General features: G+C 50.9%; 3 protein-coding genes across 13 annotated transcripts in view; 1 reads left to right on the top strand and 2 right to left on the bottom strand.

Moving 5' to 3' along the window:
* Positions 1–180: 180 nt before the first annotated feature.
* On the top strand, positions 181–6,014 carry ABI3 (ABI family member 3). 2 transcript variants are annotated; one of them, XM_074849640.1, is made up of 9 exons: positions 181–250; positions 1,161–1,234; positions 2,262–2,429; positions 3,073–3,249; positions 3,876–3,958; positions 4,133–4,228; positions 4,610–4,785; positions 4,918–5,046; positions 5,252–6,014. In XM_074849640.1, exons 3-9 carry the CDS (start codon positions 2,295–2,297, stop codon positions 5,410–5,412), a joined length of 957 nt encoding a protein of 318 aa, XP_074705741.1. In that variant the 5' UTR covers positions 181–250; positions 1,161–1,234; positions 2,262–2,294; the 3' UTR covers positions 5,413–6,014. The 2 variants fall into 2 exon arrangements, with proteins under 2 accessions (XP_074705741.1, XP_074705742.1); XM_074849641.1 differs by lacking the exon at positions 181–250 and having other exon boundaries at positions 966–1,234.
* PHOSPHO1 (phosphoethanolamine/phosphocholine phosphatase 1) lies at positions 5,977–20,249 on the bottom strand. 6 transcript variants are annotated; one of them, XM_074849645.1, is made up of 5 exons: positions 14,978–15,625; positions 11,893–12,046; positions 11,604–11,706; positions 8,995–9,111; positions 5,977–8,130 (listed from the first exon to the last, which is right to left on the bottom strand). In XM_074849645.1, the coding sequence occupies exons 4-5, from the start codon at positions 9,037–9,039 to the stop codon at positions 7,369–7,371; spliced, it is 807 nt and encodes a 268-aa protein (XP_074705746.1). In that variant the 5' UTR covers positions 9,040–9,111; positions 11,604–11,706; positions 11,893–12,046; positions 14,978–15,625; the 3' UTR covers positions 5,977–7,368. The 6 variants fall into 6 exon arrangements, with proteins under 6 accessions (XP_074705746.1, XP_074705748.1, XP_074705749.1 ...); XM_074849647.1 differs by lacking the exons at positions 11,893–12,046; positions 14,978–15,625 and adding exons at positions 8,864–8,934; positions 13,654–13,826 and having other exon boundaries at positions 9,032–9,111; XM_074849648.1 differs by lacking the exons at positions 8,995–9,111; positions 11,893–12,046; positions 14,978–15,625 and adding exons at positions 8,864–8,934; positions 13,654–13,828.
* Positions 20,250–24,765: 4,516 nt separating this feature from the next.
* The window catches only part of ZNF652 (zinc finger protein 652), a 34,898-nt gene continuing 31,877 nt past the window's right edge, over positions 24,766–27,786 (bottom strand). For all 5 annotated transcript variants that reach the window (XM_074849637.1, XM_074849638.1, XM_074849634.1 and 2 more), the window contains one exon: positions 24,766–27,728. In XM_074849637.1, coding sequence (XP_074705738.1) covers positions 27,214–27,728 — 515 coding nt within the window. In that variant the 3' untranslated portion in view covers positions 24,766–27,213. The remainder of the gene's footprint in view (positions 27,729–27,786) is intronic.

Genomic DNA, 27,786 nt, shown 5'->3' with positions numbered 1-27,786 from the left:
AGGCCCCAAGGAGGGACCTGCGTGGGGAGGAGGAAGAGGAGGAGAGGGCGGAGGGGGATTTCCAAGCACTGGGCAAGTAGGAATTTCCTGCCCTCGAAACAGCCTCACCCCTGGGGATGTGAAAGGTTGTTAAGCAGAGCAGGGAGAAGGACACGCTGTCCCGGGCGAGGGAAAGATGGGGACCTCCGTGGGGTCACTTGTCACATCCCTCTGAGCTGAGCGAGGTCGGGGGGACCGGGACAGGTCACAGGTAATTAGTAACAGAACAAGAGGGAACAGTTTTAAACTGCAACAGGGGAGGTTCAGACTGGACATGAGGAACAAATGTTTCCCAGAAAGAGTGGTCAGAGAGTGGAATAGGCTGCCCAGGGAGGGGGTGGAGTCCCCATCCCTGGGTGTGTTTAAGGGTCGTTTGGATGAGCTGTGGGGGGATGTGGGGTAGGGGAGAACTTTGTAGAGTCGGGCTGAGGGTTGGACTCGATGATCCCGAGGGGCTTTTCCAACCTGAATGATTCTGTGTGTGACAGTGCGGTGTGGGATGCCCAGGGCACACGGGGCTTTTCCAGGGAGGAGGACGTGGCAGTGGATGCGCTGCCCTTGGCTGTATCTCCTGCCCGGCTGATAAAGGCGAAGGGAAGGGAATCGCCCCCCCTGGCTGCACCCCAGCCCGGCTCAGCCCCACACCCACCGGGAGGGCAGCAGCGGCTTGTGGAGGGTGGGCGCAGGTGGTAGCGATGGGGGTCGGGATCTTTTTCAGTCGCTCACCCCCCACCCCGCACTGCCAGTTCCTCCGTGACTCCCATCCTTCACCATCGCAGCCACACTCACCCCCTGCCCCCGTGGGGTGACCCCCAGTCCCCCAACACATCCCTCATGGGGCTGGGGCTACACTGGCTTCCTCCCCACTGCCCCCGCCCCACTTTTCCTCATCACCCCTGGCTCTCCAGAGGGCCAAGATGTAAAGGTGGCCGTGGGGTGGGCTCCGTGCCCGTGGGGTGTCCCCCAGGGGGGGGACGGGGACACCGCGGCGCCTACGGGCCCTGCGTCAGCACCGCCGCGAGCTTCAAAACGCGGCGCCGAGGCGGCTGGGGAGGAAGTGGGAGCTGAGCCCAGCACCATGTCGGAGCTGGAGCAGCTGCAGCAGCGCGACATCCCGGCAGGCCGGCAGGTCCTGCGCGACCACCACTGCAACCTCCACAGGGTCGCTGACTACTGCGAGAGCAACTACCTGCAGGTGAGGGGGACGGGGACAGCTGGGGACACCGTGGCACGAGCTTTGGGGCTGGGTGTGATGCTGGGGATGGCCGGGAGCCCTGGTGAGATGGTGGTCCCGGGGGGGTGCCTGGTGGGTGACGGTGAAGGTTCTGCCCTTGGGGATGGGATCCTGACCATCCCTGTTAGCTTCCTACAGAGCATCTCATGCCGCTGTTTTTATTTTCTTGTGCCTCAGTTTCCCCTCTTGCTTCACTGCAGCTTTTCTGCTCAGCTCATGGGGTGGGTTTGGGGTGAAGAGTTCTCTGGTGGTTTGGTGCCTTTGGAGAAGCCTTGGGAGGGGACAAGGGACACCAGCCCTGCCAGGGCTGTCCCCAGGGTTTCAGAGGTGCCTCCTGGCAGGGCAGAGGCGAGCTGGGTGCTTGCACATGCAGAGCAAGTGTGAAGCTCTGCTGCCGTCAGCGTCCCTCCTCCTCCTCCTCCTCTCTGTCTGAGGGAAGGGGGACGCAGGAGCTTTTGAGATAAAATAGGAGGGAAAAGGCTTGTTCTGGTCCTGTGTGCTGGGGAGGGTGTCTTGGCTGGAGGGGTCCCTGTGGGCTCTGCAGAGCCCATGTCAGTGGCCTCGCTGGCTTCAGCCAAGGCTGCTCCCATGGGGTTGGACCCGCCGGCACGGAGCTGAAGGGGAAATGTGCTGAACTAATCAGAGATGCCCTCCCCAGCACGGCTGGTGGCACGGCCAGCTGTCCTACGCCTGGCTGGCTGGTGGCACGGCCGGCTGTCCCCAGGGCTGGCAGGAGGCTGAGCCGCGCACTCGGCACTGGCCGAACCGGCAGCATCCAGGGGGAGGAATCCTGGTGAATCCCCAGTGCTAGAAAAGCCGAGCGCTGCTGCCTGGCCCGTGTGTCCCGCCGGCAGAGCCGGGGGAAGTTTGATGCATTTGGAAAGCAGAAGGAAGCATCTCTGCTACCGTGTGACTCCAGCGTGAAGGTCCACGGCAGCAGTGGCTGCATGGGGTGGGCTCGAACCACCGGCTGGGTTTCCCCCTCCAGGCGAGCGACAAGCGGAAGGCGCTGGAGGAGACGATGGCGCTGAGCACGCAGTCCCTGGCCAGCGTGACGTACCAGGTCAGCAGCCTGGCCACCGCCTTCCTCCGGCTGCTGGACCTGCAGGCGGCCGAGCTGCGGAAGGTGGAGGCCGATGTTGGCTGCGTGGCCCAGGTGGGACCATCCTCTGACCAGTGCTGGGGTTTGGGCCCTGAGAAGGGGGTGGGCACTGGGCAAGGGGGTTTGGGCAGCTTGAAGGGGCTGAAGACCCTCCTTCCCTGCAGCTTCAAGAGCCTGTCAGCTCCCCGTAGCATCACCTTGCAGTGGAAATGCAATACCAGCTCTTTGGGTGGTGGTGGGGGGGTCACCCACGGCATCACGGAGGGGATGAGTCCACCTGGGGCTGAGAAATGGGTCTCTGGGGTGTTCTCCCAGTCTGGGCACTTGCAAATCCCAGTGTAGGGGACTGTGGGAGTCGCCCAGGAAATCTCAGAGGAGCCAAAGTGGAGTGATGGGGCGCAGGGTGTTGGCCTGGCTGCCGCACTTTCCCCTCGCTGCGGCCTGGTCTTGTCCTCCCCGAGCTTAGGGACACTGATGTGGAGTCCCGGGGCCACCCTCCCTCTTCCTGGCACTTGGAAGCCACCTGGAGCCTTTCCAGCCACGGGAGGAGATGGGACCTCGTGGTCATGCTGGTCCTTCCTGAAACCCCTCCCTTGCAGGCAGGGAGAGGGCTGGGAAGGGTGGTGGGACTTGGAGGGGGCAGCAGGAGGTGGGGAGAACCTGGGATGGGATGGTGGGGACAGTGTCAGCTCCGCAGAGGGTCGACATGCACAAGGAGAAGGTGTCTCGCCGGGAGATCGGCTCGTTGACCGTCAACAAGAGGTTCCCGTCCTACCAGAAGATCATGGCCCCCCCCAGCCCGCCCTGCCTGGAGCCCTACTACAGGAAACCCCTCAACTTCAACGTCCTGGATGACATCGGCCACGGAATAAAGGTCAGCCCAGGGCGAGGAGGAAGGCCTGCAGGGACGAGGGGGCTTGGATGGGCTTTCTCAGTCCCCGATGTCCTCACAATTGCACTGATGGGCTTAAACCCCTCCTTGATGGAGAAGTGGGGTCTGCCCGTGCCCCGCAGCCCACTCTGGGCCTCATCCCACTGGCGCTTGGTGGTCCCAGCGTGAGGAGGGGGGACAGGCCCAATGCAGCAGAGGGAAACCGAGGCACACACTGCTCAGCAAACGCTGACGCTCCCACCCCCGCGGTACCTTTCCCAGCACCAAAACCACCGGGGCAGGAAGGCACCCACGGTGGGGGGGGGGGGGAAGTTTCAGCAGCCTCGAAGGCGTGAACCCCCCCGGTGAAGCCGCCGTGGGGCCGGAGGGGAAGTGGCGGCGCTGGGGCCGCGGTTCCCACGGTGGCGGGCGCCTCTCGGCCGCCTCCACACAGTGGTGGCTGCTTCCGCTCGGCTGCTCCCGGCGAGGTGGGGGGGCCCAGCAGAGACCTCGGGGTGCTGCTTCCCACCGAGCAGGGAGGAAAGGGGGAGTCGCAGCCCTCTGGGGTGCAATGAGTTTGTGGGGCAGCTGTGGCCACATCGCGTCTCCGTGTCTCCCTGTGCCCGCAGGACCACAGCACCCAGCTGTCCCGCACGGGCACCCTGGCTCGGAAGGGGATCAAGTCGGCGGTGCAGGCCGTGGGCACCCTGGGGTGAGGCTGTGGGTGGGGATGGGTGCGGGGTTGGGGGCTTTGTCTTTCTGTGTCACCAAGCAGGTGACAAGGCGGAGGGGACAGAGCCACAGGCTGTACCACAGGCTCGCCCCGGTGCTGCTGCCATCAGGGTCCTGAGCTGGGCTGGGGGCTCAACAGCTTCTCTGCCCCCAGGAGAAGCACCCGCGTCCCCGAGCCCATCCAGCCGCCCGTGGTCCCCGAGGGGAAGCTCTCTGCGGCCTCCTCCACCTCCTCGCTGATATCCGTCAGGTACCGGTGCTGCCCAGGGGTGTTGGGAGGGCCTGGGGGGGTCACGAGAGCCCAGGACAGTCACCATCACTCTGCTGCTCAGGGGAGGTTTTGCTGCAAAGAGGTTTTGATGAAAAATCGGGGGTTTGGGAGTGGGGGATTTGCTACCCGAGGCTTGTTTGTCTCTAGAGTAAAAATACGCTCTTATGGAGAGGGTCCCTGATGGGGAAAATGAGGCACAGAGTGGGGAGAGGGTTTGTACAGGGTTTGCACACAGGTGCCGGGATCTCCTGCCCACACAGTGACCACCTCATCCTGGCATAGGGCAAGTGTCTGTATTCAAAGCATGGGGGGCAGAGCCAGCGCCCCCACACCCTGACACCACCACCTCTCCACCCTCAGCTCTAGCGGAGCGCCGGCAGCCCCCGGTGAAGGCGTCCTCCCCCCGCCGCCGCTGCCCTCCCTGCCGGGGCCATCGCCACCGCCCGCAGCTGCTGTCCTGCCACCCCCCCCTCTCCCAGGGGACCTGCCCCCACCAGGGCATCTGGCTGTACCCCCCCTGGACTTCATGCCCCCAGGTGAGTGCTTGGTGCTCCAGGGATCTGGGCTGGGGCGGGGGGGTTAGCAGGGACATGGGGGGGCTACATGTGGCTTCTGCCGCCCCCCATGGCACCCTTCATCCCCCACTGATTTTTGAGGGGGTTTTGCAGCCTCCGATGACCTTGAGCCGCCACCGCCGCCGCCACCACCAGCTTTGCCCAACTTTGAGGATTTGGCCCTGCCACCACCACCCGCCACAGAGGACCCCCCCTGGGTCCCGGAGAGCTACCTGGAGAAAGGTACAGTGGATCCCCACATCCTCCCGATCTCTTTGCCGTGGGGATTTTGGTTGAGCCACGGCACCGAGGGCCCAGCTCTGCCCCAGCACCAGCGACGCTGGGGTCTGCCGAGCTCACGTCCCCCCCTCCCGCCCTTCCCGGTGGTGGCCTGTCCCCTGGGGTGGCCTTGCTGGGCTCCATGGCCCCTCTCTCCCTCCTCTCGCAGTGGTGGCCCTCTACCCCTACACGCAGCAGAAGGACAACGAGCTCTCCTTCCAGCCCGGCGCCCTCCTCTTCGTCACGCGGCGCTACTCGGATGGCTGGTGCGAGGGTGTCATGGGCGAGGAAGCAGGTTTCTTCCCCGGCAATTACGTGGAGCCCTTCTGAGCGCCCCGGCGGTGGGCAGCAACCCCCCCCCCCCCCCGTACCCCCCAGCCTGGATCACCCGCCTGGCTTTGGCCGCATCCTGCTCAGGCCTTTGAACGGCGACTTTGCACAGCTCAGCCCTCACCTGGGCAGCCTCCAGCGCCCGCAGCATCCCCCTGCCCAGTATCTCTCCCATCCTCTTTATATATTTTTTTTAATTTTGCCACCACTGGCTGCAGCTGGTGCTGGGAAGGTTCAGCACTGGGGGAGCACTGCAGGGGCGCAGGACCAAAGCGCAGATAGAGGAGACGAGGCCAAACGCCCGCAGGGATGAGGAGGGGCTGTGGCCCCAGGGAACCTGCTGTCCCCAGCAGCTTGAGAGGCGGAGGGGGATGAGCCAGGGCCCAATCCTGCACCAAAGGCGCCCCCATAGGGGCAGAGCATTGCTTGTAGCCTGGCCCTGCTCTGCTGCTCCCCCTCCAATGCTGTCCCCCTGCTTTCAGCAGCCCAGGGAAGAGAAACAACACATAGGTGCAACTCAGAGAGCCATTTCACACCCAGGTTTATGTCCTGGATACAAACAACTTGTGTATCTGCAATATATAGATATATATCTATATACATATATATGTTTTTTTTTTTTTTAATTCCATGGCTTTAAGTTCCACACAGTTGAACAGGGTCCGGAGGAGGAAGAACAAAGAAGGGGGAAATGAAATAGAGGAGGAACGACTCAGGGCTGCTTTGGTTATTTCCTTACTGCTCAGGTTTGCTGTCAGGGTTTCTACACTTTGGAGGAATTACGAGCCACCCTCAGGGGCCGGTAAGGCTGTGGATAAATCCAGAAGAAGCCAACACCAGAGAGCAGCGAATACTGTAGGTCCCCCCTGCAGAGTGCAATTAGAAGGGGCAATTAATACTGCAGCGGGACAAGGGGGCATGGAGTGGCAGGGGGGGTTGGTCTCCGGGGTCCCAATGCCAGGAGAAATGCTACAGCACCACCACACCTCCCAGAGGAGGTTCGGCACCTCTCGGCCAGGTCAGGAGGGAAATTCCCCTCCCCGGGTAAGAGGGGAGTCGACAGGATCCAGCAATCACAAGGAGACGAGTGGTAACGGCTCGGGCGAGAAGGAATCTGTTCACCCTGGGGCCGTCGGGGGACGTTTTGCCCTGGAAGCAGAAGCAGGGGATGGAAGTGGAAGGCAAGGGCAGGTCCTCCTCCCTGCAGCGGGATGCAGTTGCTGTGCCCGTGCCCTGGGCAAGTGGGTGGGGATGAGCTAGAGGAGGTTGTTTTTTTTTTCCAAAGTACCACCTTTCCAAAAGGTTTTCTGTTCCTCGTGTCCTGTTTTTTTCAGAGAATAAAGTCTCAAGGGACAATTAACTCCATCACAAGGCTCAGCAGCTGAGCCAGGGGCCGCCCTGCCCAGGCGGGGTGTGGAGGGCAAACCGGAGAGCCCAGGCAGCACGAAATTCCTGGATTAAATTTCCAGTGGGCTCATGAAGAGGCAAGGAGGCCTCGAGTATCAGATTCAAGGCAACAGCACGCAGCTCCTGGCGTGGCCGGTGGAGGTCGGGCAGGCAAGGGGGATGAAGGCAGGAGGAAGCATGTGCAGGGCCCAGCCCGTGGGGGAGCTGGCTTCTGGTCTTTTAGGAACTGCTCTTGTGAATTCAAAAGGGAAAAAAACAAACAAACAACAAAAAACAATCACCATTAGTGTTGGCAAACACCCACGCTGGAGTAGATGTCCGAGCTGCATAGAGAAGGCTTCATCTCAACATGGCAGGGGAAGAAGGGGGGACCTAGAGAAAGTGCTTTAATCACCAGGGAGAAAGGAGCTCAGAGAGGAAAGGCAGGAAAGCAACCCACGAGTGGGGGCCGAGCGAGCAGTGCCGATGAGCGTGGGGTACAGGACGTGACCCCCCCAAGCTTCTCCTTTCCCAGCTACTTATGGGAAGCAAGTCTCTTCCAAGCCATCCTCAACACTTCTTCTTGAGGATCTCCTGGAGATAGCGGGCAACTTCCGCAGCTGACTCCCACGGGACGACAGTGGCCTGGAAGGTTCCAGGCTGCTTCTTCTCCATCTCTTGGGTCATCCGGTGCATGGGGTAGCCCTTCCGCGGGAAAGCCACATCAGCTGAAGTCAAAGTCACGGAAGGGCAGAAGTCATTGGCACCATCTCCGACGTAGAAGACCCTCTCGAACTCCACCTCCTCCTGGGCTCTTTCCGCCAGGTACTCTGTTAGGATTTTGCGTTTGCACATGTTGGCCGGGCAGTCAAGGCACTTGTGGCTGTGGTAGGGCCCCAAGGTGAAGTACCCCCTCTTGTCAAAGCCGGATGGGTTGCTGAAAATCTTGCGGAAGAGGGAGTAGAAACCAGCTGCCCTCAGATTGCATTCGATGCCAAACATGTTGGCATCAGAGATGAGGATGATCTCGAAGAGCTCGTGGTTCTTGGAGAGGAACTGGAAGAGGTCCGGCATGCCGGGGGACAGGGGAATGTTCTCGTAGACAGTCTTGAAGTCCCCCATCTTGACCCCCTGGTCCCCCATGTACGCCAGGACGCGCTGCATGTACTCGTTGTAGAAGCCCTCGCGGAAGGTCTGTCGGATGTGCTCTGGAAGCGCCTGCCCCGGCGCTGCTCGGACGATGGAGTCATCGCTGTTCTCATTGATGATGGTCTCGTCGAAATCGAAGACGAGGAGATATTTGGGAGGCCGGGGGCTGGCCATACCAACACCCTGCGAGGCGGAAGGAGAACGCCCAGCCGTTAGGTCAAGGCACTTTGCTTCAGATGTGACACAGCCATGGTGGCAACCACAGCAGCAAGAGGCTGCCAGCCCCACAGCGATGCCCCTTGGCTACTTTACCCCAGGCAGCTTATTAGCCCAGCTGGGCTTGGAGGGGGGGGGCTAATCCCCTGCTGACATACCTCAGCCCTGGCCCTAAGGCGTTTATCCTGCCTATAAAGAGATCATTTTGTCACTGCTAATCCTGTTCCTGCAGTCAAGGCGGTCACTGTGCCAAGTGGCTGCCGCACGCATCCTCCCAAGGGACGTGGGGACAGACTGAGCCTCGGGGTGTTGGGTGCAGGGGAGGGGTGTGTGTGTGTGTGTGTGTGTGTTTGTTTACCCCCCAATCTGCTCCTGTCCCACCTCTGAAAAGGGGTTTGTGTCCCTGCAAATGCCTCCTGCTGCCAGGACAACTCTGGCTCTTCCCCACAGAGGAAAACATTTTGCAGGTTGATTTTTGCTCCATCACCTGGATGCAGTTTCCCCCTGGGTTGGGCTCTGCAGGCACTGCAGGCTCCTGAAAAGCCTGGGATAACTCAGAGCCACCTCCTGCCCTGCTCTAAACCCAGACTAAACCCACTTTGCCAACACGGTGCAAAGCCAGTGAGCCCCGGCCCAGCCTCCCGGTGCCCACCCGCTCCCCTCGGCTAAAGCCACCACAGCCCCGGCAGCACCCGCTCACCTCCCGGCTGCTCCCGCGCTGCCTGTGGCCAGAGGTTTGCAGAATGGGGACCCAATTCCTGCTCCCTGCCCCTGAGAAAAGACGGGACAGCCCCATTCAGAGAGGACAAAACGGGTGGGAATGGCACTGACCTTAAACAGGCATGGCAGCCCAACGCCCTCGCAGCACCTTTTCATTTTAAGACCATCCCTCTGCAGGCAGCGTGTTGCTGAAGGCAGCGCTGAGGGCTCTCAGAGCTGCTCTCCTGGCTGCAAATCACAAAAAAAGGGGGGAGTTTGGTTAATGGCTTGGGTTTTCCCCAGCTGCCACCTTTGGGCACGGCAACCAAATGGCACGGCTGGGCTCTACGTCCTGCAGTGACCTTCTGAGCTCGGGACCTTTCGTACCATGAACGGAGGAATTAAAGGAGAGTGGGGTGAGCGGGCAGAGCCCGTTTAATGCTTCTGATCCCTCTTAATTCCCCCGAGCGCCCGGGCTTTGCTGCATGTGAAAGCAGCCAGCAGAACGGCTCGGCAATAAACCCCGGCAACACATGCCCTGTTCCAAAATTGCCCTGATTTTCTTCCAGTATAATTAGTTTGGGGTGTTTCTTTTAATGGAGTAATTATCCTGGAATGAAACCGGGTGCCCAGGCAGCTCCGGTGAGGATGTGCCAGTCTGCTGCCCCAGAGCGAAGGCAGAGCCCGGGTTATGTCTCCTGAATTTTGCCGACCTCTTGTGGTCCACAACCATCAAAGCAGAGAGATGGGAAACCTCAAAAAAACAACCTCACAGCCAAACCTGGCTGGAAACTCAGCCAGATGGTTAGCGGGAGGAATAGCACACTGGGACAACGGGAAATTTTAACTGGCCACCAGTAGCTCACCTTAGCTGGGGCTAGGAGGATTTCAATGATTTTTTTGTCATCAGCATGACAACAGGAAGAATTTTTCATCTGAAGGTGATCTGTGTGGGATTTGTCTGGTTTGAAGCCCAGCATCAAACTATTTTGGGCACAAATGCGATTCATGACTCTGCTAAAATAATAAACCACAACTGCAACTCCAAGGTGGCATACTGCAAAAGGAAGCGGGCACTCAAAATTAAACCCTGCGTTGGAATCTTGTAAAAGCGACTTTTTGTGAAACCTTCAAGCCAAACACTAGTTATTTCTTTGTAGGAGCTTCCATCAAAAGCTGATGTTTATTTACAGACATCAGCTGAAGCCAAATAATGCCACAGCCAGTCTGGGATTGCATTAGCCACCGTGATTTTCAGGCCCAAAAAAAAAAATCCAAAAAAGATTAAACATGAAAGAGTAATTGTAATTTTCATCATTATATTCTGAAAAGCTGCCAGAGGTGAGAAAATAATTTGGGTCTAAGCCTTAAGAAGACTTTGCAGCAGAACAGGGAGAGCCCTGGAATGGCTGGTTAACCCCGTGGACGCCGTTACGGGTAGCTGTAAGGGATGACGTGGACATGCGGAGTTAACTGCCCCTCAAAAAGCTCTTCTGGACCCAAGGTTTTTGTGTTTTGCATAAGGGAAAGGCTAACAGCACACATCTTGGATTTCGGGCAAACACAGACCCGAACACACCATCTATGGAGGCTGAGGTTCCCCAAACACCTTCAATTTAGCCACCTCTCCTGAATTAATGTTTTGTTATGTACATAAAAAAACGACCTACGAGCTGGGGAAAAGTCAGTTTGGTCTCTTTTGGCTTCTTATTTTAGCTCTCCCTCCTTCGAGAGCTGACCGGCGCAAGGTTGGAAGCAGCATCAGCCACCCTGATCTCACGTTAACTTGTCCTCAGCAGAGCTCCCTGCGAGCTCTCGCCTCCCCTCCCCACCTCCCTGGCATCACTTTGCTCTCCCTGAAGCACCATGGGCACCCACAGCCCCAGCAGGGATAAATCCAGCCGCTCCCAAGGGCTGGGAAACAAAATCAGTTGCTTCAGGGGGCTCCTTGCCCCGGTGTCCCCAGCACTGCCACCGCTGCTGCACAGAGCCTCCCCCAGCCCAGGGCTCTGCGCCAAGCACCCCTTGGGCTGCTTCCCCTTCGTGGCTTGTGGGGGAGAAGAGAGGCCACCGGACCATTTTCTAAAGGATTTCTAAGGAAAATGATAATCTGTGAAGTCAGCTTGGACAATTGCTGCCCCCATCTACCGGCAGGAGATCGGAGCATCCCTGCCACGCTTCCGCAAGAGCCGCCTCCTGCTCTCAGCCGTCCCTAACGCTGCTATTAATTGTTGCAAAATGTGCATTGCTTTTATGCAAAGGAGAAATTAAAATCTCAGCCAGCTTTATTTATAAATAATAAAGAATAAAGGTCTAGGATAGGACTTCTCACCACTGGCCTCTGGGGGCTACTGGGCAAATCACATCCCCATGTGCTGTTTTCCCCTTACGACACAGAAAAGGGAAATACCAGCGTTAGGAGCGACGGAATAAACCAGCGTTTGTCCTCTCCAGCTAAAGACGAGCGGGCTGAGCTGTGGGGTCTGGCAGCAGCCACCTCAAACCCTCACTCTGCCCTGCGTAGGAGGGGAGCGGAGAGGAGAAAAAAAAAAAATACTTAGCAAATCTCCCAGCCCTAAATTACCTCGTTCTATCCAGCCAGGAGCCGGCAGTGCCCGTGGGCACACCGCTAGCGGCGTGGGATGGAGCAGCTGGCTCCATCCGGGGTAGGGAGAAGTGAAATCCCTGCAGGACCCTGTCACCGCTCCCAGCAGAGCTATTTCTGCGCGGAGATGACTCACCCGGCGGCTGTCTCCTGGGAGCGCGTCCGTCCACCTTCTGCAAAAAAGGGACTCCCTCCAAAATAAAAGAAAAGCGGCCGCGCTTCCTAACATTATGCAAAGCCTGAATGTTGAAACAGAAAATAAAACAGATATTTGCTCATTAATTACGTCAAACATAAAGGCTTAGACAAACTGAATTTGGGATGAGGGTCAAAAATATGCCTGATAAAAGGGGTGAGCTGCGAGAATAATTTCCCAGGGTAGTTTATTCCCCAAATCTTGATGGTTTCTTCCCCTCACGCAATACCTCCAGCCATCCCCAGGATCCTTCTGCCCCGAAGAGGCCCAGGGAGGAAAGGCTGAAGCCCAGCAATATTCGTTGCCCTCGTTATCTCTGCGGACCGGCCCTTGCTGCACATCGCCACAGACCTCCTCACTGTCGTGAGATGTCGGGCTTCATCCTGTACCGGGTTCAGCGCAGGATGAGCTGCACGGAGAAGAGCAGCACTGCGCTACGCACCCACCCTCCGCCGCAGCATCAGGCCCTACACGAGCCCCCATCGCACCCAAGTGAGCGTGGCCGGGGATCAGCACCCGATTTTGGAGCTGGGAACTGTGGAGCCTCGAAAGCGAGGGGGCACGGGGGCATTTCCCAATTGCAGGCACAGTCCCTGGGCTGTTTTAATACCCCAGCGTACTCTGCTCTTGACTGCTTTTAACCTTAAAAAAACATTTGATGTTTCTGTTGTGTACAACATATTTGGTTTTAAGTCAAAACCCAACCACTGATCTTTGCCATATTTGTTTGTCTGCCCCCCAGGACGGTATTAAGGAACAAACCAAGAGGACAGAGTCCTGCTGCCCCAAAACCAAAGGTGGGGAAAACCCCCCGCCCCGGCACCATCAAGCACGTCATCGGGATCATGAAACAATTTCACCACTCCTGGAATAAAACCTGACCCGCTCCCAGCCCTGGCCATCCACACAGCCCCCGAAGCAGAAGGAAATGAGCAAATTAATAAGAAATCACCAGACAGATGAACTCGGAGGGGCATCTCAGCCAGCCCCGACCCCCCCACCCCCCCGCACCGAGGTGCCACCTCACCTCTTCTTGTGCTCCGCGGCTCGGGAACGGGAACACCCTCCCCGGGGCTGAGGCTCACCCTCCCCACCCGCACGGCTGGCGACGCCGCGGCCGGTCACCTCGGGTTATGGGGATGTTCCTTTTTTTTTTTTTTTTTATGGTGTTTATTTTTCCTGCCGCCTGCCAGGAAGCCGCGGCGTTACCGCAGCCAAGGGCTCCCGCTGCAGCCGTCAGGGCCGGAGCTCTCTGCTTTGCAACAAAAAAACCGCCTGAAACAGGTGGTTTTGGCCCCAAAACGCTGCGGCTGGCAGGTGGTGGGTGCCGGATCAGCGGCTGGTTTGTGGGAGCCCAAAACCAGAGCCCGGTTCCCCCCGCACTGCGGTGGCAGTGCCGGACCCGCCGCTGGGCACACGCATCCCTCGGCCTCTCGCCCTCCGGGGCACCGGTGCCAGCCCGGTGTCAGCTCCCTGCGGCCGGTGGTGCCGGGACTGCCAGAGGCTGCTGCTCCGGCTCCGGTACCGGCAAGTCCCAGCCCGCTGCCCGGGGAGAGGGACCGGTGCCGACTCACGCCCGGCCACTCCTCGGGTCCTCCCGGTACCGGTGACAGCCGCAACGGGGCTGACTCATGCACGATCGGTGCTTGGAGGCTGCTGCCCGCTTGGCATCTCCCGGTCCCGGCACCAGCCGCACCGGTCCTCCGAGGGTCCAACCAGGTGGAGACCCACCGGTACCGGCAACAGCCGCCCCGGTTCCCGCAGGGTCCTACCGGATCGGCACCTCCCGGTACCGGCACCAGCCGCTGCAGCCAGCGGAGACCCCCACCGAGCGGGCACCTCCCGGTACCGGCACCAGCCGTTAGCGGATGGGCTCCCAGTGCCGACATCCACTGCACCAGTCCTCGGAGCCTCCTGCCAGGTCGGCACCTCCCGGTACCAGCCGGGCCGGTACAGACTCACGCCTGATCAGTCCCCGGAGCCTCCTTACCGGGTCGGAACCTCCCGGGAGCGCCCGGTTCGCGCCGGTGCCGGTGGGTGCGGTGGCAGCCCGGGGGTCTCGGCCGTGAACGGGGCCGGGCACCGGCGGCTCGGGAGGGCGGCGCGGCGGGTGCGCGGTCCGGTGCGGCGGGGCCGGCGCCGCTGCCGGGGCTGCCCCGAGCGCGGCCCCTTTAAGGCGACGCAAACGGAGCCGCGGCGCGGCCCCGCGGAACCGCCGCAGTCCCCGGACGTCACCGCCCGCCCAGCCAATGGCAGCCGCGGCGGCGCGCAGCAAAGGGGAGGGCCCTGCTGGAGCCACGCCCCCACCCCGCGGGGCGGGGGGAGCTGGGAATCGGGCTCTTCCCGCCGCCCCCCCCCCCCCCCCCCCCCCCGCTAATACCGCGCTAGCGCTTTGCTCCCGAAAGTTGCCAAACCGGCAATAGTCACCCAACTCCTAGAAATAACCAATGGAGCCATTTTGTAATTTAGCCATTTTGGGGGGATTTTGCCCCAAAATAAGGGCTGAGTGCAGCGTTCAGCCCCCGAGGCCAAGGAGCTCAGGGGACCAAAAAAACCCCAAAACCACAAAAACTCTCCCCAAAAACGCTGCCCCAGTGGCAGCTCCGCCTTTCGAGCTCCGGGGGAAAGAGCCTCACCGAGCCCCCACCCGGCCCCGGCCGGTCCAGCCCCGCCACTGCCCGCACCCGGGGGGGTGAGCGGGGAGCCGAGGATAATTTTAGGTGCCGGCTCTGCCCCGGGACACGGAATTGCAGGGTGCGAGGCCCCAACACAAGCAGGGTAGCCCCGGCATGCGCGTCCACAGCCCAAAAATACCCTCGTGGGCTCCGGGAGGGTGGTTAAGTGGCAGCTTTGGTGTCTCGCTGGTACCAGAGTCGCCTGTGATTAAAAAATAAGGGCAGTTTGTTCAAAGGCTGGAGGCAGAGGGTGTGGGCAGGGAGGGGACACAGCGGCAGGGCCTTAAAAACATGTAGTTAGAGACCACCAGAGGTTGGGTTTTGTCTTGCCTTTTAATTAAAAATGTCTAAGAATGGAAGGACGCAAACAAAATTCAAAAGGTCTGCAAAAAACCCCAGTTTTCTGCTCCCTATGTGGGCTGGACAAGGGCCGTCAGGCCCTGCGCTGGCTGCTCGGGGAACGCCACGTTGCCCCGGTGCTCAAGCCATAGCCCCCAAAGTTCGAAAGTTTCCCCATTTCGGCAAAATTCAGTTCCAGCCCCAGCCAAGAAGAGAGCTCTGAGCATTTCTGCAGCCAAACCATTGCTATTCCGAGACCTTTCTTACAGCCCTTGCTCCCGGTTGCTACAGGACACCGACCTTTACATACCGACGCTGCCTGCAGACACCCGCCTCTCCTGAGAAACAGCCCTGGTTATCAAGGAAATATTTTATCATCTATTTAGTCTGAGACATTCTGGCTTTTTGATGCAGAGCACACCCTGTTTCCTCTGCACTGCGTGGGTTTTGCTGTTTCTCCTTTCAAGTTCCCCCCCCTTTGGAGTTCCAGCAGCTCCTGTTAACCCAGGAGACGTGTTCGACTGATTTGTCAGTGGGCACAGGGCAAGTGGGAAACTCCAAAGGGCAAATGCTGTGCTGCCTTCTGTCTCCTTCCCACTGAAAGGCAGCAGGGCAAAGATCATTCCAGAAACATCACAGACGGAGGAGTTTGGCAAGGGTGATCCTCTATCCCAGTGATTTTCCACTGTTAAGAACCCCGGAGAGCAAGCGAGGACAGTGCTTTCTGCATTGGGCTGACCTGGCTCCTGGCAACCCCTGAATAGACAGGCAACCTCCTATGAACACACGGATTCCCCGTCATGGGTGTAACATCCTCATACTACAAGAAACACACTGATGCACACTCTTCTCTCCAAGTTTGTCCTGTTTTTTCACCAAGTGGATTGCATCAGCAGATGAGCAACCCTAAACCCACAACGTCCACGTTGCTGCCCGGCTGACCCGTCCCCGCCCTGCTTTATTTCCATCCTGCGGCCCACACAACAAGTTTGGTTAAGACTAGTTCAGTAGCCCCCACAAAATCAAGCTGGCCACCCGTGTCAGACCTCCTTGCACCAGCACCCATGGTCTGCAATACGTATTTTGGGGAAGCTCTGAGTAAAACCGAAGCTTTCCTTTACTCATGAGGGAGTGAATCCCTATAGCTCAGTCCTCAAGGCATGTGGATAAGAAAACTTCGATTGCAGCTGCTCACCTCGTGCCAGCTCCTCAACACAGTAGTCTCTAACAAACAGTATTTCTTTTATAGCAGTAAATTTTTGATGGCTGAATAATACTTAGATGGTCGGTATCAGGAAAAACCTCAAGAACCAACAAGCCAGAAGACAGCAAACTCCATTCATTTCATCTCACCACGTGGGGTGACCTTCCCAAGCATCTCTTGTGGGTCCCGTCCCCCTCTCAATTGCAGCAGTCGGGACACCTGACAAAGTGGCCAACTTTGCTCAGTGCGGGGTACACCAGTCTGAGCTGAGGTCTCCCTCAGTTTCTCCTGTTGACACAGGCTTCAGTTTTGTATTTAATGCTAAAAGTCACTAAGGAAGAAACAAGGACTTGGTAGGAGAGGTGAGGACATCACCCATCAGGAGCCAAAGCATTTTATGTGTTTTGTTTTATATAACATGTAGGAATCAGGAAAAACAGGCAACAAGATTGGGCTTTTTATCAGGTGGGATAAGCTGCTGCTGAGGTGGCACAGATAATGGCCCCCATCTCCACACAGTACAGGCCAGCGGTACCGGCCGCTCTGGCCACTCTCACACCACCATGCTGATGAGCAGAGCAAGATGATGCTCTCAATAACTGCAGCCCACTTCGTAAAACACATTGCACTGTCAGCTGGAAATCCTATTCTTTCACATGGAAGTTCAATCTCTGTCTGCTTTATCATAAACCAAGCCTAAAAATCCTCCTACTGCTTGCCAGTCATCCAATATAACTGACACCAATCATCACAACGGTTTCTAAAGAGACTGACAGAGGTGACAAATCTCTCACTGCAGCCTCAAGTTGCTGAGCATATTTAGAAAATACTCAAGAAAAAACCTCTCTGGGCTCTGTCTCAGTGCAATTCATAACCAAGCTCAGACAATTCTGCTGGCAAGAGCCACAGTGAAGAGTCACCGCAACTGCAACACTGACTTATGTTCAGTGGCTTTAGTTAGGGAAATACAACTTAAGCAATGTGAAAAGTTGAGGGATCACGGACATTAGCGATTAATTAGAAACAAGCTGCAAATTGGAAATGTTTTCTATCTAATTCAGTAAGTTACTTCATGCACAGATTCCAACACCGATACCGTCAGAGGAGGAAGCTGCCTTCCTTCATCCACTTCTTTTGCTTCTTCCAGAAGCAGGCAGCAGTCCGCTCCACTGCCATCTCCTGGCAAATCCTCCACAAACTCTTCCTCCTGCAGGTCTATCTCCTCCTCACCAGAAAGGGCACAGATTAAATTGCAGCCCCCTGGGAAATGATTTCTCTGTGGGATGGGAAAAGCCAAGAGCTATGACAGCAACATAACGTATCACAAGTTACAATAGCTTAAATTAATTTAAACCACTGAATTTATCTTCTGTGACAATCTAACATTATTTCTGTGGTTTTTTTAAACAGTAGGCAGAGTGGATGGATTACTGTAATCAATGAAAATATACGTTTGAGTAAATTAAAATCCATGAGACACTGTATAAAACACAGTTGTTTTCTGGTGGTGACAAAAAGCTTACATTTTCACAGAACACGAGACAACATTTCAGGCCAAGTAGGAATTTTCCTACAAATTAACAACTCCTAAGTTACTAAATATATGATTTCTAAAAGAAAGGGGCACAAACTCTAACTCTAGGTAAACTAGTATATTCTGACACACTCCCCGGTTTCCTTGGTGATGGCTGATGAATCATCTTCCATTACAAACCTGCAACTAGAATGGACAGTTAGATAACATCCTTCCTTCACACTCTCATTTCTCAACGCACTGGTTCTCCTTCTGGTCCCTGGGAACTAGGTCATCATGCAGCTAATATCAAATTCAACCTCTCTGTTGACACACGACGCATTTTCTTTAAGCGCCCTCCAGAAACTGCTGTGAAAGGGAGGTGCGGGATACCTTAACCTGCTGAAATCACAGGGGTTACATAAGAATCAGAGCCCAGTCACCAAATCAGTGTTTGAACGGGACGCAGGCTTTAATTTTAAGTGTCATAAGACCTTTGGACTATTAACGATATCTAAGGCTTAACAGAAAGCTGATACCTTCATGCTTGGGCTGTCTTCGAAGGAATCATTTTTCAGTCTGAACTAATTTTATATATCATTATTCTGAGACATCTCCAATTGAAACACTGGCTACGTTCTGTTCCCTGCTTAGCTTACGTGATCAGAAACACATCGTGAGTAAGATTTCCCAATTGCTATTTTTTGCATTCCCAGCTTTTTGCCTGTTCGTAGTAGCTTCAATATACCCACAAAGAGGTGACTGGTTCTTATCTCCTTTATTATAACATATGCTATCCACTCTCTGAAAAACCTTAAAAGAGGAAATTATGTAGAAAATCTAAAAGAACTGAAAAGGGAAATGGTGATCCTGTGGTTAAGGCAGTAGTCTGGATCAGAAATAACACAGAGCTCTGCCCCCAGCTGTCACTCACTCAGTGTCAGGCAGGTCTCCACATCTGCAGAACTGGGATATTTACTCATCTGACAGTAACACACTGAATTTAATCACACGGGCTGCTCAAGTAGACACACAAGTAACCACCACTGAAACCCTTAAATACCAAGTTCTCTTTCACAACAGTTCTTTTCTAATAAACTTCCTAGTTTTATCAAAGCTTCTTGAGAAAGTGGTCTTCCTGGTAAAGGTATTAAGTAATTCTCACAGGCTGCAGGAAGGAGGCTGAGAGTTTTAAGCACAGAGATGAAACCATACCAATATTTTATAGGGGAAGTATGCAAACAACACTTCAATTCATCGCCCTGCATCGAGTTACTCAGGGAAGAAGGAAGGCTGAATTCCTGTTCGAAAAGCAAAACTGGAAACTATTTTGTAATGTGCTGTCTCAGTCTCATTTTGCAAGCTCTCAGACGTGCCAATGCACGGCTGCAGAATTATTTTGCAGCTCACAATTCAGAGACATGAAACACAACATCCCATAGTTTCTAACTCGCACATCCCCCTTGAACACGCAGCACATGGTAGCGGCACACGTGAATGACTGAGGACAAAGTTGCGTTCCACTATCAGTTGTCCCATGATTATTATTCCCAGACTACAGGCAAAACAAAGTTGAGGCAATCTGAAGATGAAATTGCAAAATTAAGACTGTAAACAGAAACAGCACTTAGCCATAACACACTCACTTTTGTTCAGGTCAAATAAGCAAGAAGTCCAATACAAGCAACATTACAGATCCTCGCTGTTTTTTTTTCAGTTCAATGTTACTGGTGACAAAGGGCTGTCACGCTGCAGCTTTCTCCTGACTTCACTTTGCTAATTCCTTTTATTTCTTGCTGGTATTGGCTCTCATCAGAAATCTAAATGCATTCACTCCAATGGGGGTTCAGGAGAAAACAGTTGGAAAATTTCAGCTCCCTACATGCCCATCCTTCCCCCTTCTTTTAGTATGTTATGCAACTTCTCATGTAGGAAAGAAATCATTACTCTGCATGTCTGAGAAACATGCTACATTATGACTTTTGAATGAAGCAACAACTCATTTTCATAACCTTTCCATGCTACTCAAGAAATCTTGTTATTGCTGCATTAAACAAAAAAAATACACCAAACACCACAAGCAAAAAAAACCCCAAACTACACACACACCCCCCCCAAATTTCCAAAAATCTTTCCACAACTGATTTTGCAATTGGTTGAAGAATGAAAGGTGCAACATCACCAAATCCCTCTCAGCAGGAGGCTGTAACCTCACCATGAGCAGCAAGTCAGCCAGAGTGACGCAGCACTTCTTGAAACTTCTACTTTAACACATTAAGTTAATTGCAGTTGTCTTAGGGGGGAAAAAACCCCGAGACAGCCTGCACGTGTCTGGAAACACCCAAGTGGCTCTCTGAACACTGCCAGCCATTTTTTCCAGCTGGACCATGGTAAACAGCAAGGAGAAACAAAATCTCTGCTCTTAGGATGGTTTCATTCCTGTGCCTTCCACTCTAAACCAGGAACAAAATGTAACTCTGGCAGCTCACCTGAAGAACCTCCTGCTTTCCTACAGACAAAAATTCCCACCATTGTATTTCTTCTATTTTTAAGCGATACACGAATGAAAAAGTCCCCGAAGCAGCAGCCTTCTGCGACATACCATGATTTATTCCTGTACTTTAACGAACCTGGCATACCTGTCCAGCAGGATCAATAACTGGCTTCTCTTTAGGGGTAATCATTTTAGCAGCGTTAACTCTGAACAGACTACGTGCGGGTATATCTTTAAACTGCTCATTAGATTTTCATTCTTGCCCTCAATGCCTCTTCTTATCCTCAGAAAGCACATTAGTTCAGTGGTGTATCAGAACAACCAAGCAATCCTACTGTCCCTGAAAGGGTAGGGGTATTTCCCTACTAACCTTTAAGCCAAGACTTTGTAACTCACCAATTCAGCTTAAAAGGCTTCAATGACCCTTTGGGAAACCACACACTTAGTGCAGGAAAAGTCAAATGTGTAGTTTCTTGGAAAGACCTCCACAACTGATCAGCATCAGTGTTATTACAAATTTCTCCTTTGTGCAGAAACAAGATTAAAAATATCTAAGGGAACTCTGTCACTGCTGTATAGGTTGATTAAAATAAACAGTAATGACCCTGTTCAGAGTTCTCCAAGTGAAAGATAATAATTAATAGATCACTTCAACAGGGGACTTTTAGTCTGCTTCCGCACCCTGCCCAGGAGTTCGGCAGGTTTTTCAGGAAAGGGAATTCAAACAAAAGCTGTGTTTCCTTTCTGGTGAAAAATTTTACATAATTTCTCACTTTGGAATGTGTTTAAACTGTGCATTATAATGCTCTTATGCTGCAGTACATGGTGAAGAGCCTTAGACCATGGAAAACTGTGTAAGAATTACAAATGCAACCCCGTATCACACCCATTTTCATGCTAAATTAGAGGGATCAGTAAGACATGGATGAAGAAAATATTTAGCAATATGATGAAATAAAAGGACAGACTGATAACATTTAGACCAACTGCTGTACTCGGGCAGCCTCCTTTGACTACAGTGCTTGTGTATGTAAGTTCTCAGTACACAGAGAGATGGCCTACATTGCAAAATACATCCACTCTGTACATATATGTAGGCCATGACTCAGTACAAAAGGCAGTTATTCCCAATATTCAGAGACATTTCATCAGAAGATATTTGCTAATTCCAATCTGTAAAAGCAGCAACAGATCGAGAAAGCAAGAGGATTTATTTAAAAAAAAAATACAGGGCCAATTTTAAAAATGGAAAATAAAAAAAAAAAAACAAACAACCAAAGCCCCAAACCACTAAATCCCTCTCAAATCTTCATCCTCAATTAAAAAGGCAGAGCTAAGGAGACAGAAGAATGTGGCATTGTCCAACAAAAGCACTGATTATTTCTGAGATCAGAGGGCGCCCCCTGCGATCCACGACAAACTTTTTCTTAGGCATTAGAATAAATTTGAACCAGTCAACTCAGGCAGAAATTATCTTGGTGGGTCAGAAAGCAGTAATGAAATTAATGTAATTCTCATTTCTTATTCAGAATTATATTAGAAGCTTAAAACCTGTGAAATTTTCTTATGGCTGCCAGGATAAAAATCTTTATTAAGGACATCTGTGAACCCCAAGGTTGACTTTTTTTCTAGTGTCTAAAGCAAAATACTTGCCTTTGTTTTGAACTCCTCTCTCTTTAAGGGTGGATTTTAATTCTTTTACCATGTCTCCAATACATGTACAATATATTATGCAATTTATTTTTAGCATAATGTACTAAAGTGTAAAAATTAATTAATTTATACCTTTCAAGGCCAGCAAGACAATACCACTTAGTAGTGCTGGATTACTTCAAAAACTGCCTTCTGTCTGCTAAAACAGTGAAAGTTACTAATTTGAGTTTAATTCCTGTTTTGAACACCCTTCAATCCCCATAAAAAATTACCAACTTTCATTCACGTGCACACGAGCCCTGGGAAGACGAGTGTTCCTTCTTCCCCACCCGCACCCTTTGAAGAGAACACTGTGAATTGACAGGAAAGAGCATTCTACAAAAGAAAACAACTGGTGAAATATTACAAAAATGTTTTCAAGATACAAGTAAAATAACTATCATGGTAGAAGGCAAATTCATCTGATGGAAACTGGTAAGTGATGTGCTGTGAAAGACTGTTTAAATCTTAATGCCCCTGTCAAAACTTGCAGTGTCACACTTCTGCTTTCAAATTTAAACTGTAAAAGAGCAAAACCATCTTATAGTCATTAATTTTCAACGTACCTTTTTTCTACTTTTGAAATACTTGAAGATTTACTATATAGTCTAGAGAGTTACGGTATTTATCAGTTCCAAACTGATGAGCTTGTAGCTAATGATGTTAATTTCTGAAAAGTCAAATGGCAACTCCAAATTGTTGAAGTAGTGCATTATAAGGTTATCTATAATTACTCAGTAGAATATGTACTGCCAGTCTCACTGTCTTTAACACAAAAATATCATCCTTCAAAGACATGTGGCTATTGGTTCTAACAAGTACACATACCTCCAGTCTATGCTTTTCTAGCCAGGATGCAGAAGATCACGTCCAAGCTTGAACTCTACATGAATCTTCTGCTCAGCAGTACGTATTATGCCAACAACAAAAAAAAAAAAGTACACACAAAAAAATTATTCCCGTTAAAAAATTAACATCATCAGACTGTAAGGACAGAGAGCTGAAACTTTTATAGTCACTCCTGACAAACTGTAGAGCTCAAAGTTCAGAAGCAGATAAGATACAAGAATAAAGTCGTTTCCATTAAGAATCACTCACACTGGACTTAGGAAAAGGTTCTTCACTGAGAGGGCGGTTGGTCACTGGCACAGGCTGCCCAAGGAGGTGGTCAGGGCACCGAGCCTGCCAGAGTTCAAGGAGCACCTGACGACGCTCTTAGTCACACGGTTGTTTTAGGTGGTCCTGTGAGGAGGAGGGAGTTGGACTCGATGATCCTTAGGGGTCCCTTCCAACTTGACATACTCTAGGATATCTTTATCATAGCATAGTACATACTAGACTGGAAAAAACTGTCAGTTCATTTCGTCGTGAAAATGGGCAAGCGTTTATTTAATTCACCTGCATCATCTCTCAGGTAGCCATGTCTCCTAGGTTTAAAGACCAAAACCAACACTAAAACCAGAAACTCAATCCATCTTCTATTTACAAGTGAGATGTTCTTTGCTAGCAGGTAAAAAAAGTCTTGTTGAGCAATACATTATGTTCGTTTGTTTTTTTTAAATACTGTTAGTCAATAGAAATATGAAACCATAAAATAATCATTTAAACACTTTGTGACCCTGAGCAAGTGCCAAGAGTGAAAAAAGTCTGACATTATTAGTGTTCTTGAGTGCCTCACTGCAAGTCGCACATTGTTTTGTATCATATCCTCAAAGGCACATGACCTACATCCTCTGCAAGTAATAATCAAACCAAAAAGTATCAACACAACACTACCTTTTGCATGAATAGAAACAGCCCTGCACAATAGTGTATCTCAAAACTCCTAAAAAAAAAAAAAGGTACTTAATCCCACTGTGGTCACACGTGGTCATTATAATGGAAAAGACATAGGCAACCGATTAAATACATTACAAAAATATCAATCTTTTCAGCTCAGAGGTAAACTTGGTCTGTCACTTACTTGGCTAAAACTGACTAAAACTGTCAAAGGGAAGCACTACCTTTTAAACTGCATACCCTGAGCTCTACCTCCTCTCCTCAATAAATTGAAAATAGCTATTACATGCTCAAGAGACACAACAGGGCAAAGACAAAAACATATCTCAACAATGCAGCCCGTCTGGATAACTAATTTCCCAGTGATAACAGCCTAAATTCAGCTCAAAGGGCTCTTTCGGAAGTCCACAATTTTAAGATTTGGTTGGGAATACAAAGTGGGCGACAGTAACTTTTGATGTGAGCAGCAATACAAATTAGGTCATCTAAGAAGTATCTGAGCTGTGTAAATAGGGGAGTCAATAATTCAGGCAGGCATGACAATACAAAACAAATAATCACCACACCTTTATCCAGATAGATACGTTAGTCTGAGATAATACACTGAACAAACAAGATCACGCAGCCGATGCCTTTAGTAAGGATAAGGCACTGTCCGGTGGACTAGAAGTTTAAAGTTCTCCAGAAAAGATGCTGTCCTTTAAACTGCTTAGAATGCTGACCTCCTGATCGTGTGTTAATTCTGTTGAATCCCCCCTTAAAAATTCAGTAAAACTTTGCCTTAGGCTGTAGGTTGTTTTGGGGGAGAGGAAGGAAAGAAAAAAAAAAAAAACAAAACAGAGAGAATTTAGCCCCACTTTTCAGAAACATTCAAACCAAACCCAAAGTTGGTCTAATTTGTCTTTGCTCTTCTTGAAGGAAGCATTTTAGCAACACAAACCAAGCCCATAACCTACTAAATGCAGTAAAGCTGATAGAAAACATTACGCTTAGTTTGTCAACATAAGCAGCAAGTAGTGGACACACCTGAACACGTTCCTTTGCGTTGCACAAACTCTGTAGAAGGTCTGCACAGCAATGCAAATTTAAGCAGAAGTGAGAAGCCACAGCAAATCTCAACCTTGAATTTCCTGCCTTTTGCAACGCTCATTTTCCTTTTCGTGCTGAAATAGGTACTTTGTAAGATATTACACTGCAACACTTTTAGACCAGTATGTCAGTTTTTGGTATGTTTGTCCCAGAAAACGAGGAGAATCTGTTGACATCATGTCACATTATGACAGACTGTTAAGCGGGTTAGATAGTTTAATCTTCTTCCACAGAAAGGAAGTTCATATGTCTCAGAAGGAAAAAATACAAAGTGTATCATTGCTATGATCTAAGTAATAGAAAAAAACTGTCCCAGATTTTAGAATTCTGAATAGCAGCCTAATACTGTAAATTTATTGAGAAGAAAATCATTTTGCAAAATTGGAATACAATTGATTTACCAAGAATTTCTTAGCATTTAAAAATCATTTAATAACAGGCCTGACCATAAAATAGTGGCACAACAGAAATGTAGGTTGCAAATGTGACGTGGAATGCATAGAACCTCCAGGGCAGACCAGCCACAGCAAATACAACAGTCATCATCATGAGTGTAAATTCATAACTGGCTTTTTCTTCTAGAAGGTAAGAGGGTGTATATAAATATTATAGAGAAAACATTTAAAAAACATTGGTTTATTTTTCAGAAATGCTGGAAGGGGTTTCAGCTCAGTCAAAAATGAGTAGGTTTGTTGGGCCAAAATTGCCCTTTCTGGTTCCTAAAGTTTCCTATGCTTGTTATGAAAAAAACAACATTAATGATTAGGTGGTAGAAATTGGTGAAAAACACCAGCTAAGGAGCTGATGCTCAACAGAGGACATGGTGTTTCAAAACACAGTGCTTAACAGCATTAACCTTGAGGAAGTAACGCTAGGAAGAATTTCCACCTTTTCTGCTATCATGAAAAAAAAATTAATCACATTAGCCACAAAAGCCCAATTCATTACCAAGCAGAATAGGAAGTACGACATCTGCCTATGAGGATCTCTGGATGTAGAGTTTGGTGGGATTTAATTTAAAAAGCAGCACAGAAGAGTAGGAATTTTAAGGAAAAGAGGACTTACAGTACATTGCCTTGGGCCTCTGTCTTCACTGAAGGTGGCAACAAGTTCCTAGATTGCATAATGCTGCTATATTTAGTTTTAGTTGAAGAGAAATACAAACCTGAAAAAATAACAGCTACTCACTGGTTAAAACAGATACATTTGGCATTCCAGCCCACCATCCCTGCACTAACTTGTCATTTCCCCCTCATTGCCTCCCAGGATTATGAAACAGTGACATGCCTACAATTCAAAGTTTCCTATCCTACAACTGTAAAACTTAGATTTGCCAAAAGTATGACTACGACCCCTAGGAATCATCCCATAATTTTATGCACATTACATTTATGGGATCGAGCTTCACATGGTACATACAGTGCTATCAGCATTTTCTTAACAATGCAACTGAAACTCCATTGTCTCATTCAAACTTCTCTTCTCACTCTTACAATCAGCCAGTCAGAAATACCACATTTATGATCTCACTTAATTCCCCTCTCCTAACAACTCCAGGAATTCCAAAAAGCAATCTGAAGAGCAGCATTTGATATGATCCCCAACTTAAAATCATACCATGAAAAGCCACTAAACCTGGCTCTCTTACATAAAGAGAAAAGATGCTTGGCTGACTTGAGATACTCGATTTCCTCTCTGCTGTCAGATCTCTCATTTATAAAAATCTCTTGTGACTATTCCCGAACTGGTGGGTCCCTACATGTAAGGGGCTCCCTTTCTAACCCATCTCATACCTCACTCCAACTGAACTAAAGGAAACCTGTGGAGCAGGAATACGGTATTCCAACGTCCTTGTCCAAAAAGCTTAAGAGAAACTGTGAAGAGGGAAACGTAAGATTTAAAAAAAAAAAAAAAAAGCCCTACTAAAATAAATTACGTAAAGTTCTGAAATCAACATCACTTTTGAGGCAACCTTTCCAGAGACCTCTTGGGTTCCTTTCTTCTCTGAAGCACCTTTTAAGTTGTATGGTTGTAAGAATAACTTTAACTATAGAAGCTATATGCATCTTTTAAGAATCACATTTTGATGATTATAAAAATTTATCTATTATACAACATAGGTCCAGCTACACTGAAAAAATTACACCGCTTATTGAAATACATTTCATTTTAGAAACAGACTACTAAATAGGTCTATACAAAAAACTCTAAAATAATTTCTGTAGTAAAATAAAGAGTGTGTTAGGAGAGCTACACAAACAAGAAATTTTTTTGTCTTTCTTTATAATGCTCAAATATACTGTGATACGTGGCTGGCTCACTCCATAGCCGGCACCAAAAGCTGAAAAGAATCCATTACGATACACAGTGATACAATTAATGCTCTGTATTAATCTCACAGCCTTTCCGATTAGTACAAAGAAAACCAGGCCTATCTCCTCTTTGAGGAGAAGTCCAGGATATAAAAGCAAGCATACCTCATCAGCTGATATGAAATTATAAAATTCCACAAGTCTCAGTATCTGAAATTTATAAAAGTCACCAGTAAAACGCAAGCAAATTGGGTTTAAGTCCTGTTGGTTCCCAGGTTCAAATGAGCACTGCTGATCCAAAACAGGATTTCCTTGTTTGTTAACTGATTCAAGGGAAAAATTAGGACCATCTGCTGGGGCTAAGAGAAAGACAAAGATCCTCACCAACTACTTCCATGAGGGCATGTTTCCATGTGCATAAAATGGGAAAACAGCTGGCAGGAAGCAAAGATGTTAGTGGTGCTGTGCTGAACTGGTTTTTTCTGCCAGGTGTCGCAGAAAGTTGTCCTCACTCTGGCCTCTGTGATTTAAAGGCTCACTCTTAAAAAGAGCTGGAGGAGGGGGTAAATGAGGAACTGGGGGAACCGGGAGATGATGTGGATGGTGAGGATGAGGATGTAGGTGAAGGTGTGAATATGGGTGGGGAATGGGGCGTGGAGGAAGTGTGCTCACTGGGTTCAGGTTGATAGGTGGAGTTGGGGTGATGGGTGTGTTCACTACAGCAGGGACTGTGGTGGCAGGAGAAGTCGTGGACAGCGGGATCTGGACAGCAGTTGACACGTTGACGGGGCTGGTAACACGGAAGCACTTCTCCTTGTGTGCCTTGAGCATGTTGGAGAAGCGAAATCGCTGGCCACACACATCACATGGGTAGGGCTTCTCTCCTGTGTGAGTTCTGCGATGTCTCTTCATGTTTGGGCGGCTGGTGAAGCTCTTCCCACAGATTTCACAGATAAAGGGCTTCTCTCCTGCCAAACACAGATACGGCAATCATTTAGGCACAGAACATCTGCTAATACTTACTTC

The sequence above is a fragment of the Strix aluco genome, chromosome 24 (assembly GCF_031877795.1).
Source record: "Strix aluco isolate bStrAlu1 chromosome 24, bStrAlu1.hap1, whole genome shotgun sequence".
Taxonomy (NCBI): Eukaryota; Metazoa; Chordata; class Aves; order Strigiformes; family Strigidae; genus Strix; species Strix aluco.
Note: the sequence above shows the minus strand (reverse complement) of the source record. Positions and strands in the feature narration are given on the sequence as shown.

Coding starts and splice junctions, on each gene's coding strand:
- ABI3 (XM_074849641.1), top strand. CDS start 1,118: ATGTCGGAGCTGGAGCAGCTGCAGCAGCGCGACATCCCGGCAGGCCGG. Junction 2,430..3,072: donor ATGTTGGCTGCGTGGCCCAG/GTGGGACCATCC, acceptor TCAGCTCCGCAG/AGGGTCGACATGCACAAGGA. Junction 3,959..4,132: donor CAGGCCGTGGGCACCCTGGG/GTGAGGCTGTGG, acceptor CTCTGCCCCCAG/GAGAAGCACCCGCGTCCCCG.
- PHOSPHO1 (XM_074849646.1), bottom strand. CDS start 9,039: ATGAAAAGGTGCTGCGAGGGCGTTGGGCTGCCATGCCTGTTTAAG. Junction 8,131..8,994: donor GGCTGCCATGCCTGTTTAAG/GTCAGTGCCATT, acceptor TCCGCCTCGCAG/GGTGTTGGTATGGCCAGCCC.